This window comes from Euleptes europaea, chromosome 13 (genome assembly GCF_029931775.1).
Source record: "Euleptes europaea isolate rEulEur1 chromosome 13, rEulEur1.hap1, whole genome shotgun sequence".
NCBI lineage: Eukaryota > Metazoa > Chordata > Lepidosauria > Squamata > Sphaerodactylidae > Euleptes > Euleptes europaea.
In genome coordinates, this window is record NC_079324.1 from 19,464,679 (window position 1) to 19,477,704 (window position 13,026).

General features: G+C 47.3%; 1 protein-coding gene across 1 annotated transcript in view; it reads right to left on the reverse strand.

The window, feature by feature from the left end:
- NHSL2 (NHS like 2) overlaps positions 1-13,026 on the reverse strand; it is a 142,325-nt gene that overhangs the window by 20,071 nt on the left and 109,228 nt on the right. The window contains exon 4 of the mRNA XM_056858976.1: positions 373-519. Coding sequence (XP_056714954.1) covers positions 373-519 — 147 coding nt within the window. The remainder of the gene's footprint in view (positions 1-372; positions 520-13,026) is intronic.

Below are 13,026 nucleotides of genomic sequence, written 5' to 3' on the forward strand. Positions count from 1 at the left end.
TCCTTTCTGAAGAGGGAAGATGGCATGGTATAGCTTCAATCTCGTCAGATCTCGGAAGCAGAGTCAGTACTTGGAGGGAAGGCTATGCAGAGGAAGGCAATGGCACACCGACTCCGCTTCTCACTTGCCTTGAAAGCCCCTTGCTGGGGTCGCCATAAGTCAGCTGCGACATGACGGTACTTTACACACCCACATTTCTTTCTCAGCCTGTAGAGGCTGGAGAACGCACTGCCCAAGGTTAATCAGTAGCCTAGGGTGCCAGCCTCAGGCCATAGGTTTTTCAGTTCAGTTCCCCTCCAGCCAGCTAAGGCTGCAAACTTCCTTCTCCCAGCTGAAGTTCCCCTTCCCTCCTCCCTGGTTCCTTCCAAATACCTTGGAGCAAACTCTGGAGGTTGAGTTCAGCCTCGTGGTGAAGCTCCTCCACGCCAACGGGCCGGGCCAAGAAGATGTTCACTGGCTGATGCCATAAGAGCTTGGGAGGGGTAGGTTTCTTGACTTCCAGGTCTACGTTAGAGGTGGCTGGGGAGAGAAGAGCGGAGGGGATAAAGCATCACAGCAACCAGGGATGGTAGAGGTAAGGGTATTTGGAGACACACAGACACCGTAGGGCCCATCCATGCCACATGCTAAAGCCAGTTTCAAAGCAGTTTAGCTGTCATACAATTTCACTCAATGGAGTTCACCTGTTCCTTTTTACAATAACATTCACGAATCCACATTGCTTGCTGCAAAAACTTGGCTACATGGTCAATTGTGGCCACATGCTGGATAGACATCAGATGGTGTAAGCTGCTTTGGGTCCCCATCAGAGATAAAAGAGGGGTAGTACATAAAACCACAAGGAACTCCATCTATGCTAGTGCTATCTAACTGAGAAAGCTCAGCATCTTTGAAAATGGCAATTCAGACAGATGTTCAGGAAGGAACCCGGGCCCCCAAAAAACACAACACTTAAATTGGGTCTACATCTACAATGCAGATACACCTCTAGAAAACAATGTCCAAGGATAGGTCTCGGTGCTCAGTTGCTATCTCCCTTCCCCATAGTTCCAATTTATATCTGCAGGAAGAAATTGGAACTCTGCAGCCTGCAACCTGCTTTTATTATCCAAACTAAGTCTGTTGATATAATTTATTTTGCTTCTCCTGGCCATGGCAAGACACAAGGAGAGATGAAGGGTGCTGACGCCCTGCCTCCTGGAAAGCCTACCAAGTCCCACTTTAGCTTTTTCAGCCAGCAGTGCCTACATCTTTGGAGTCTCTCTTCATTATCACAAGTGCTAAAAACTTGTGCATTGTTGCAAAACAGACCCTTCGCCTGGAACGCAACTATCACAGATGTAATGTGCATAAATCAGAGCTGGCTTGCCCTGGTACTCCCTCTCCCACAATCATTCCACCATATGTTTGCAGTCCAGTGCAAGCTTGCTCTCCCACCCCACCCCAGGTTCTGAGTTTCTTCTAGGGTTGCCAACCACCAGGTACTAGCTGGAGATCTCCTGCTATTACAACTGATCTACAGCCAACAGAGATCAGTTCACCTGGAGAAAATGGCCACTTTGGCAATAGAACTCTATGGCATTGAAGTCCCTCCCCTCCCCAAACCCCGCCCTCCTCAGGCTCCACCCCAAAAACCTCCCACCGGTTGCAAAGAGGGACCTGGCAACCCTAGTTTCTTCTGATGCTTGGCCTGAGAACAGCCCTGCAGACCTGCATTATAAAAGGTAAAAGGTAAAGCAAGCACCGGGTCATTCCTGACCCATGGGGTGATGTCACATCCCGACGTTTACTAGGCAGACTATGTTTACGGGGTGGTTTGCCATTGCCTTCCCCAGTCATCTTCCCTTTAACCCCAGCAAGCTGGGTCCTCATTTGACCGACCTCGGAAGGATGGAAGGCTGAGTCAACCTTGAGCCGGCTACCTGAAACCAACTTCCATCGGGATCGAACTCAGATCGTGAGCAGAGCTTGGACTGCAGTACTGCAGCTTACCACTCTGCTCCACAGGGCTCTTCCTGCATTATAAGCTAGTCCTAAATCAGTGTGGTGGGAGTGTGATCTTGCACACATCCCTTAACAGCTTGGAAAAATGTAAGAAAAAACAATCAAGGGGAGTAACTAACAAGCAATCACCACTCAAAAATCTCACAGGGGCGCTGTGGCATAGATGAAGAGAGAGGCCCATGGCTATTCCACTTGTGAAGCCCCTCCCAACCCCCCACCCTCGTGGCTAGAGGAAGATGGAAGAGTGTTTTAAACAAGATTCAGTGAAGCCAAGGATGATGACGAGTGTTTAAAATTACGCAATTCACAATTCCTCCTCTAAAGGACATAAGATGTTATTGTTAACTACAGTAGTGATGGGGGGGGGGGGACATAAATATTAACATGAAAACTGTGGAAAACCTTTGCAATAACCAAACTTTTTTGTGGAATAAGCAGGAATTTTTTGTGGAATAAGCATTTAGAAAATGAAATTGTAAGTTTACTGTTATATCCTTTAAAATACATATATTCTTTAAAAATACCTTGGCCGGACCCCTAGATTTTGAAGCCCCCGGCTTCAGCCTGCCAAGCCGATAGGTAAATCCGGCACTGCCTGCAGGGTGCCGACATGACAAAGAAAGAAAAGGCCAGACTCTAAAAGAAGAAGGAAAGCAAAGAGCCAGCGGACAAAATTTCAGCTCTACATAAGGCAAGAGAGAACTATATCAGCTCTAAGAAGGAGCAGCACCTGGCTAGCTGAAGGCACAGGGTTAGGGTTGCCAACCTCCAAGTAATAGTTGGAGAACTCCTGCCGTTACAACTGATCTCCAGCCGATAGAGATCAGTTCTCCTGGAGAAAATGGCCACTTCGGCAATTGGACTCTATGGCATTGAAGTCCCTCCCCTCCCAAACCCCTCCCTCCTCAGGCTCTGCCCCAAAAACCTTCCACCAGTGGCAAAGAGGGACCTGGAAACCGTACCCAGGGTGGGGGGCAGCGGCATTTTCTGCATGTTTACTAGGCACGGTCTTTCCTGACCTCTGCAGGGACTTACTGGGACATTAAAACAGCCCTGGAGCAAGAGGGGTGCAGACAGTGCCACTACAGCACAGTGTCGCAGGGGCCTCTCAGCTCAGACCTGAGCTTCAGCATCCATGACAGCAGGTGTAGATTTGCCCTTGGCCTGAGAGGGGCACTTTGCTTCGTTTGCTTATAACCCACCAGGGCAGCAGCCCGCTGGGAGCTTTCCCAGCATGTTAAAGGGCCTCTCCGGCCCCGCCTGTCCAGACTCAAGATAGTGCCGCGTGTGTGGCACCGGCCAGCCCTTGCTCTGCGGTGTGACCTTGCCTGCAATCCACCCTGCAGCCAGCAGATGGTGCAACCAGCAGCCCAGAGATAACCTTACACAACAGGATGGCATCTTACTGAACACATGAACACATGAACCTGCCTTATACTGAATCAAACCCTCGGTCCATCAACGTCAGGATTGTCTACCAGACCGGCAGCGGCTCTCAGGTTTCACATCAACTACTTGCCTAGCCCCTTTAACTGAAGATGCCGGGGACTGAGCTTGGGACCTTCTGCATGCCAAGCAGAGGCTCTACCACTGAGCCACAGTCCCTTCCCCTAACACTTATATCTGTAGTACCCTGCCCTGGGGCCAGTGTGGCTGCTTACAAGTCATGATGTGGGAGCCCTTCTTTGTAGAAAGGAAAGGACTGCTGCATAGGCTCAGAGGCACCATTGCCTTTGATAGTTCCTAGATGGGCCAAGAGGAATCCTGGAAAGACATTCTGCTGTGCCTAGCACTTAGGGTTGCCAACAGAGTTGGGAATTTCCTGGAGACTTGAGGGTGGAGCCAGGGGAGGGTGTGACCTCAGCAGAATATAAACCATTAGATCGTACGCTCAAAAGCAGCCATTTTCTCCAGGGGAGAGGATCTCTGTAGTCTGCAGAGCAGTTGTATTTCCAGGAGACCTCCAGGACCCATCTGGAGGTTGGCAACACTTCTTGCATGCCTAACCCCAATGGCTTTGCAACAAACAATGGCCTTGAAAAACCGAACAGCCTCATTGCAAAGAAACTACTCTGCAGGCAAAGAGGATTTCCGGCTGCAAATCATTTCCTGCCTGTTTTTCAAAGAGATATGGCCCAGGAACCAGGGAGTAAGTTGGAGGAAGGCGGGGGGGGGGGGAGACAGAGAGAGCAGGGGCTGGACCCACAGTTGGGGATTTCTCTGCTGCATTCCAGGAAAGCGGCCAGGGTTCAACTCCCAGGCGCCCAGTTTCCATGACAGTGCTGATGTGATTTTGCTGCTTTTGGCCCAAGTTGGCTACAGAAGTCCAGCATCTGTGTCGGCAATTAAAAAAAAACAAAAAACAATAAAGTGCAGGAGTTTTGTAATGCCCAAAGGCTCACATTACAGCAGGGCGACCCACACCCTTACAGTCAATGCTGCTAGGGAAATAAAGGTCCTTTCATAGTCCAACCTGCCCGGAGAGGGCTGAATTTGCACATTCTCACGTGGTCCAAGAATCCAGGTTTACAATGAGTCACCTGTGGAAGCTGGGAGCTGAAGGAGGGCAATTCTTGGGATTTCCCTCCAAGTTTGAGTCAGAATGGCAGATGGGGCTTATTCTGAACTGGGTCTGTTGCAGCCCCCGAGGTGGAAAATCCAATTCCCACCCACGCTTTGCAATGCACACCTGACCTGTTCCACAGGTGGCAGAGCACACGGACCCATGCCTCACCATTCACGTGACAAAACACACCGTTCTTTACAATGCATTTCCTTCACCTTGGCATATTAAAATGAGATCCGTTTTATAACTCTTATCACATTGTACGGAACAGCGTGTTTGGCTGAATACAATACATTCCAGCTGTCCCTGTTTACCAGAAACCATCTCTATTTTCTGGTGTCTATCCTTGGAAAGTATCCCTGTTTTCAGTATTTAGGAGGAGGATGCCTTAGAATGTTGCTGTAAAGAGGTTTATTCTTCCTGCTTCAGTTCCTCCCTGGACTCTAGAAGTTAAAACTGGTGTGTCTGGGAGGAAGTGGGGGGGAGTGATGCATCCCATCTTGAAATGCACACACATGAGAACTAAGCTCTCACGCACAGCCTTTCTTCTCACACACTGGCAAGGCTTAATGCAAACCAAAAATTGCCCCGCTGCAGCCCAATTAGTTTTCTAGAGCATCTTTAAACTTCAGGAACAAAGCCCTTCTCGGACGGTGGTTAGAATGGCAGACTAGGATCCGGTTCGAATCCCCACTCTGCCATGGAAGCTTGCTGAGTGACCCTGGGCGATCACAATCCCTCAGCCTACACTACCTTACATGGCTGTTGTGAGGATAAAATGAGGAGAAGGGAGTGATATAAGCCATTTTGGATCCCCGCTGGGGAGAATGTATAAATGAAGTAAATCTAATTTTAAAACAGTAGCAGACTGGCTCCTCCAAAGTAGATGGCTACCACAGACAGAATGGGGGGGGGGAATGGTGGTGGTAGGGAGAAAACCAGGCAAGAATCTCTGCTCTCAAAGCAAGGAGTCTTGCCAAGTATGTAGGCGGTTTTGTCTGTGAAACAATGGAAGGTACGAAAGATCACTTTTGAAACTAACTTTGTTTATTCGTTTTATTGATACCCTATCTTTCTGCCCAATGAGGAACCCAAAGCGGCTGATGTTTTCTCCACCATTTTATCCTCACAACGAACCTGTGAGGTAGGTTAGGCTGGGAGCATGGACTGGCCCAAGGCCACCTAGCAAGCTTCCATGATGGAGCAGGGATTTGAATGTGGGTCTCCTAGGCCCTAGTCTGACACTCTAACCCCTACATAGGGTTGCAGGTCCCTCTTCACCACCAGCGGTAGGTTTTGGGGGCGGAACCTGAGGAGGGTGGCGTTTGGGGAGGGAAGGGTCTTCAATGCCAGAGTCCAATTGCCAAAGTAGCCATTTTCTCCAGGTGAACTGATCTCTGTTGGCTGGAGATCAACTGTAATATCAGGAGATCTCCAGCTAGTACCTGGAGGTTGGCAACCCTACCCCTACATCACACTGGCTCTCAAATTAAGCTGAGACTAAATCACAATTGGCCACCCTTTAACAATGTCCCAAACCTGCCGGATGAAGGTGACAGGCGCAGCTCTGCCTTGCAACACGGCCTCCTCTCATTATCCTCGGAACATAGGAAGTTGAATATTAAATACTGAATTTGCATTAGTTAAGTCCTACTGAGGAAGGACACCACTGAATCTCTGCCACATGCCTCCCACACACTGTGATTCACAGGCCTGGTCTACAGCGGAGAAGAACAAGATGGTAGAGTCTTAAAGCAGTAAGGAGGACTGTACCGTTTCAGGCTGCAGGTGAGTAATACGTTTGTGAATGCCCCGTTCAGTTTAAAGAAGCATTTCTGCGACTTAAAAAAAAATCGGCACAATAAGAAACAGAGTGGGCAAGAATTTCTCTCTTCAAGCATGCTGGATTTTTTCACTTGCAGATTTTAAAACAAGGAGAGCACTTATTCCTTCCAGCTGCAGCCTGAAGGGGTACAGTCTTCCACTGTAGGACTCTACCACCACATCCCACTGTATACATAGATAGGAGTTGCCAACCTCCAGGTACTAACTGGAGATCTCCTGCTATTACAACTGATCTCCAGCAGATAGAGGTCAGTTCCCCTGGAGAAAATGGCCGCTTTGGCAATTGGACTCTATGGCATTGAAGTCCCTCCCCTCCCCAAACTCTGTCCTCCTCAGGCTTCGCCCCCAAAACCTCCCGCCAGAGGTGAAGAGGGACCTGGCAATCCTAACCACCACATCCCACTGCATACATAGAACAGACCATGTTCTGCAACAGCCTTGACTCGCTTAGGTGTACCTAAGGTGAACCCTACTGAGTCAAAGTACAAGATGGAAGCGCAAAATCCACCATGGTTCATAAAAATGTCATCACTGGATGCCACATAAATAAACAGGAGAAAAATCTCTTCAGGATTGGTGCCATGTACAAAAAGTGGCCAGCTTTTTTTCTTAGCAGAGCTCCTGCGTCTTCAATAGCTGCATGAACATTCAGCAGATGAAGTTCTCCATCATGCATGGATGGGGGGGGGGGGATTCAGCTGCTGCATTGTTGAGCCCTAACAGAAAAGTTGTAGTACTTCAGACAACTTTTGTTCTGTCTTAGTACTTCAGACAACTTTTGTTCTGTCTTACTACTTCAGACAACTTTTGTTCTGTCTTACTTCTCCTCGGTCCCCCTGCTAAGCTATTGGTGTGAACCCCCACCAAACCTACATCTATGTATATGGGGGAAATGTAGGTGCACCTACGATGGAAACACACGCTTAGCTGGCACAGGACTCCAGGGAAAACCATCAGACCTTACTGGGACTCAAGGGCTAGTTGACAGGGATCTTGTACCTTAGAAGCAATTCAGCCTGGACAGCTTTACTCAGCCTGTGGAATTTCTACCCATCAAAGAGCTCTTAAGGGCACAGGAAGCCCGGAAGTGGGGGGAAAGTGATCACCCAAGACGGTGTACAATTAAGTAAGAAAAACCTTTGCAAGCAGTTCAAACTTATATAAGTCATTGACTACATCTGGATAAATGTCCATATCAAATAATCCCAAAGAAAAGTATCCTCTGTTTTCAGGTGCAGCAGCAAACACCATTTGAGAAGAAGCATTCCCAGTTCTCTGACACTCAGGATGGAATGCCTCTTCTAAGATGGCACCTGCCATTTGAATGGGTAGGTGTATTTATGTAAATCTATCGCCCAATTAGTGCTGGAGGGCTACTTCATCAATCAATTTAATGGGATTTAAATTTAAATTAAAACATCACAACCCTAACCACAAGGCATTTTGCCTAGGGCCCAGCCTACTACAGTGGAAGTTGTCGACCCGAGAGGGTTGTGGTCTCCCCAGGTTCTTCGACCACCTGCAGACACACCAGCTGCCTCCCCTCTTCCCAGTTCCGGACACAGCAGCCTTCCATCACCAGAAGGCCACGGGGCTCGCCTGCCCCCACATCACTGGGAGGCTATGGGAAAGATGCAGTTTGCACCACTTTGCAGTCCAGAAGGAAATGTTCTGCCTTCTGCGCCCACTTGCTGTTTGAATTCAGGTTGCCACGGCAACTTGACAGAATGGAAAGACTTTTTTTTTCTCCCCCTCCTTTAAATAATTTGACTTGTTGCCATGTCAACAGAGGGAGGGGCCTAAGAGTGGAATCTTCACTGGATTCTCTCTCTCCACCAACCCCCACCCCAAATCAAAGTGACCCAGAGAAGGCAAGGATCAGTTTGCAAATGCACCCAACCCAGAACGGGGATGGACGTTGGGGAGGAAGGGAGTCTGCAGAATTGAACGTGGAAACAATGAGACCTTCATACATATTGTACAAATTCCTTAACATCCTCGCTTCAGCTAGCACGAGGAGAAAACCAAACACACACACACACACACACACACACACACACTTTCCATTTGGAGAATACAAGTCCAGCAGCAAACAAGCCTCAATGAAGCTTGTCTGGCATAATTTCTGGCAGGGGGTTCAAACTCTTCCTGGGGAACACATGAAGCTGACTGATACTGAATCAGACCCTTGGTCCATCAACGTCAGTAGTGTCTACTCAGACCGGCAGCGGCTCTGCAGGGTCTCAGGCAGAGGTCTTTCGCATCACCTACTTGCCTGGTCCTTTTAATTGGAGATGCCGGGGATTGAACCTGGGACCTTCTGCATGCCAAGCAGATGCTCTACCACTGAGCCACAGCCCCTGGGGCTCCTCTGAAGCTTTCTGGAGGCTGCTCCTGCGTGGGAAGACCAATCTGGAATGGCGGTACAGCTTGCCCAGAACGTGCACCCACCATAGAGATACTGCCGGATGGGTTCAAATGGACACTCAGTGGTACCCTGGCCAGGGCTGGCCTAGACCAGCCGAGCAGCATCTTGGCTACCTCGCTCTGTTTGTTCAACTTCATATTTTATGTTAATGGCACCTGTAGACCATTTCGCATGCATGTCCCCCTGTAGTATCAAATGACAAATGCACATGCTAGGATCTGTAGATTTGTGTTTATTCATGCCATATATAAGCAAAAAAGAAAGATGTTTCCTCTAAGCATGTGGAAGCTTTTGAATTTTAAGAACTGTAACACGCTACCATAATGAGACCAAACTGTGAACTAGTGTTGGGAGGATCATAAGTTAACCAATGAGGCAGTAGGTGCCAATCTTAGAAAGTTCGCCTAATTCCTCTAACTCTGCATTGACAAAGCAGTATTTTCTGCCAGTTACGGTTCAGTCCGTGGCCTCACTCTGGCAACTGACCTCAGGGATTCTGGACTGGGGATCCCATTCTCAGGTATGGCTGCCCACGACCCCATTTCAGTAGGCAAGTTTGCCGTGGCTTTGAGTCACTTCCCAAGATGTTCTTTAAGCACCCTAAGTCGAGCACGAATGCAACACATTTTCTGCATTGCATCTCTTTAAGTACAACCCTTGAGGGGGAAAAAACAAAACCAGTGTTCTCTTAAAATGTTTTGAGATATTTATAGCAGCTGGAGCTTAATTATAAAGTTGACAAAGTGCCTGCCACTATGATAGACAGCACAGCCAGGCTGGCAGAAAGCCAATTCACCACTAGGCTGGGCTAACAACACAGGGCAGTCTCTTCTCCCCTGCCCTATCTATTGGTCACACAGGGATTTCAGTCTCAGTTCGCCCCCTGGAGGGCAGGAGGATGCACCACACCCGCGTGACAAAGGTGAAAATTCCCAACCAGCTTTTAAAATATATGTCTTTGATTTTAAGCCCTTTTGGTCCTTTGGTTAATATGACAGTTAGGGGACTGGTTAAAGGACAGGTTTCTCCCAGCATGCTCCTTGTTAAAGCTCTCAGACACACCACCTGGTTTGATCAGCGTATCCCAGAACACCTTGCAACAGATGAACTCTTTCCTTGGCAAACAACTATGTGAAATCTGTCAACTCAAGATGGATATTCCTGTTCCTGCAATAAGAAGAGAACATTGCTGTATCCATGGATACAGAGTGTCTTGTCCACACCAGGTGCTAAGAATCACAGAATAATGAGATTAAAGCACTGGAGTTCAATCTAGTGGGGGGGGGGAGAGAAGAGAATCACCTATTGGGCTAATAGGATGAACATTGGCTTCAAAAAGGATCACCAGAGTGAAGGAGGCCCCACTGCTTTGGTTGACATTAGGGATGCCAGCCTTTTTTTATAGCAGGACTTTTGTTGCCTTTAGCAGCTGCATAAATTCAACATACGGATCTCCATGCTGAGGAAGATCTTGCCCTCCTGAATTTCTACTTGTTTCACAGCTGTCAAAAGGTGGCTTAGCCATACAAAGGAACTCTGAAACTTCCCCCACTCCTTGAAATGCCATTTTCAAGTGTTTGGTGCTATATCAGCTTGGGGGGAAAGAAGCAGGTGTGATTCCCACAGGGATAGAACCGGGGTGACTTGTGGTACTCACTCAGTTCTGCATTCCCTGTTGAACAAACAACAGAAGGTGCAAGAGATGAATCTGGCCCCCTGGAAGCTTCCTGCTTGACCCCATAGTCCCTGGTCCCACAGAACCTTTCCCTGAACATATACAATGTACAATCATACCCTAATTTTTAATTATAATGCTTCACATGAAGCTGCCTTCTACTGAATCAGACCCTTGGTCCATCAAAGTCAGTACTGTCTGACTTTGAAAGCCTTCGACAATATTCAGTACTGTCTACTCAGACCGGCAGTGGCTCTCCAGGGTCTAAGGCAGAGGTCTTTCACATCACCTACTGACTGGAACTTTTAACTGGAGATGCTGGGGATTGAACCTGGGACCTTCTGCATGCTAAGCAGATGCTCTACCATTGAGCCATAGCCTCTCCCCTTCCCCGTATACCGCCCCCTATCCATGGTATGGAAAGCTAGCAGGACAAGGATCATGATGGTGTTTTTTAAATATATATACCAATAAAATATATATTTTATATATTTTATATTTATAAAATTTATAAAATATATAAATATATACACACCAATAAAACATAAATAGGATAAATAATGTGTAGCTTTAGGGTTGCCAACCTCCAGGTGGTTAGCTATACAAATAACTCACTCTACTGTAAAGGGTATTGGTCAAATAAAACAGTAGTAGGTAAAAAATGAACAAGCAGTGAACAAGATGGCAAAGAACATAGACAGCAAGGCTATCACTGTATTACAAGTATGCAACAAAATAAACAAATAAAGCTAAGCAACCGAGGTTACAAAGCGAAGATAGCAAAAACAATAGGCAAATGCTAATAAATATACAAAAGTTCATGTAAAGAGTGTAGTTGTATTCTGGTCAATTTCAATCTCTCCCTTGCCTGAAGAACTTGAAATTGACCAGAATACAACTACAGGCTTTACATGAACTTTTGTATATTTATTAGCATTTGCCTATTGTTTTTGCTATCTTCGCTTTGTAACCTCCATTGCTTAGCTTTATTTGTTTATTTTGTTGCATACTTGTAATACAGTGATAGCCTTGCTGTCTATGTTCTTTGCCATCTTGTTCACTGCTTGTTCGTTTTTTTGCCTACTACTGTTTTATTTGACCAACCTCCAGGTGGTAGCTGGAGATCTGGAATTACAACTGATCTCCAGGCGATAGAGATCAGTTCACCTGGAGAAAATTGCTGCTTTGGCAGGTGGACTCTATGCCATCATACCCCGTTGAAGACCCGCCCTCTCCAAACCCCGCCCTCCGCAAGCTCCACCCCCAAAATCTCCAGAGCTGGAAAACCTATGTAGCCTGTGTCTTGGCTTGGGTAGGAGCCAGCCTGCAGGTCCAGCAAGTTTCTAGCCCTTCAGGCATTGCTTCCGTTAGAAGTGATTGCTTACTTGGCAGCTATAAGTTTGGACTGAGAGTGCTTTTGGAAGCGGGGGGGGGGGGAACACCACATACGTTATTCTGGCCCTCCCATCTGATCTTCTTGTAATGCTGCCAAACTGTTGGCTGCGCAGGGCGGGGGGGAGATTCTGAATCGCAGTCATAAGGCACTGGAACTTGCTTCCTGCATACACTTTAAGAGGAAATCAGCTCAGAACGGGCTATTGATCAGCTGACATGGGATTTTTTAAAAGGGCATCCGGGAGTGAGCTAGGCCTGCATAATTGTAGCTCATATTATTGATTATGCTAAAGGAGGAGGTATTTTTACCTCTCCAGTCCCAAATTCTAGCTAGCTGCCTCCGTCTTAGGAAAAAGGGAGTAGTAATTCAGAGACAGAGGAATAATTGTCAGCCTGTTTTCATGCGCGACGTTTAAATGCCTTTTTCGTACACCCCTTGCTTGCGATTCAAACTGAAACCTCAATTGGCTAGAATGCACATTCAAGCTTTAAATGGACCCTGTTCTGCTATGTACTCTACAATAATGGCGTTCACAAGCATTCTGGGCTCAAAAGGATTCCGAGCATCACTTGCCAACAAACCTGATGCACGTACGAGCACCAGCAACCAGATTTCAGAGACATCTTCTCTCTTGGGATTTCTCAGCCCCAGAAAATCCAAAAGACTGTGGACCATCTACCAATTCCAAGCAGGCCTGCCAGAACAGATATTACCCCTTACAAAACCACAGTGCTGCAAGGGGTGGGGGGGAGAAAAACTTGTTCCAGATAGCAAAGCAGTCCAGCTTGTCCCTGGCATACTATTCCTCATTCCTCTCTCCCTGGAATTCAGCAGAAGGAAAGATACCTCGGGGTAAAACCATTTCTGGTCCCTTCTCCCAACTCTTATTATTTGCAGGGCCATAAATAACCCTGTTCCAGTAACACCACTTGAAACCCAGCATGCTAAAGCAAGGGTTTGTTCTTGCATTATGTTCCAGGACCAGTCCTGATACTTTTATTCAGTCTGCATGCACCTAAATTGTTGTATTTAAAGACACAATGGCACATTTTCATGGCTGCCACTGAATTCTGGAAGTGATCAAAATCGAGCAGGGAATGATGGGTCTCCCT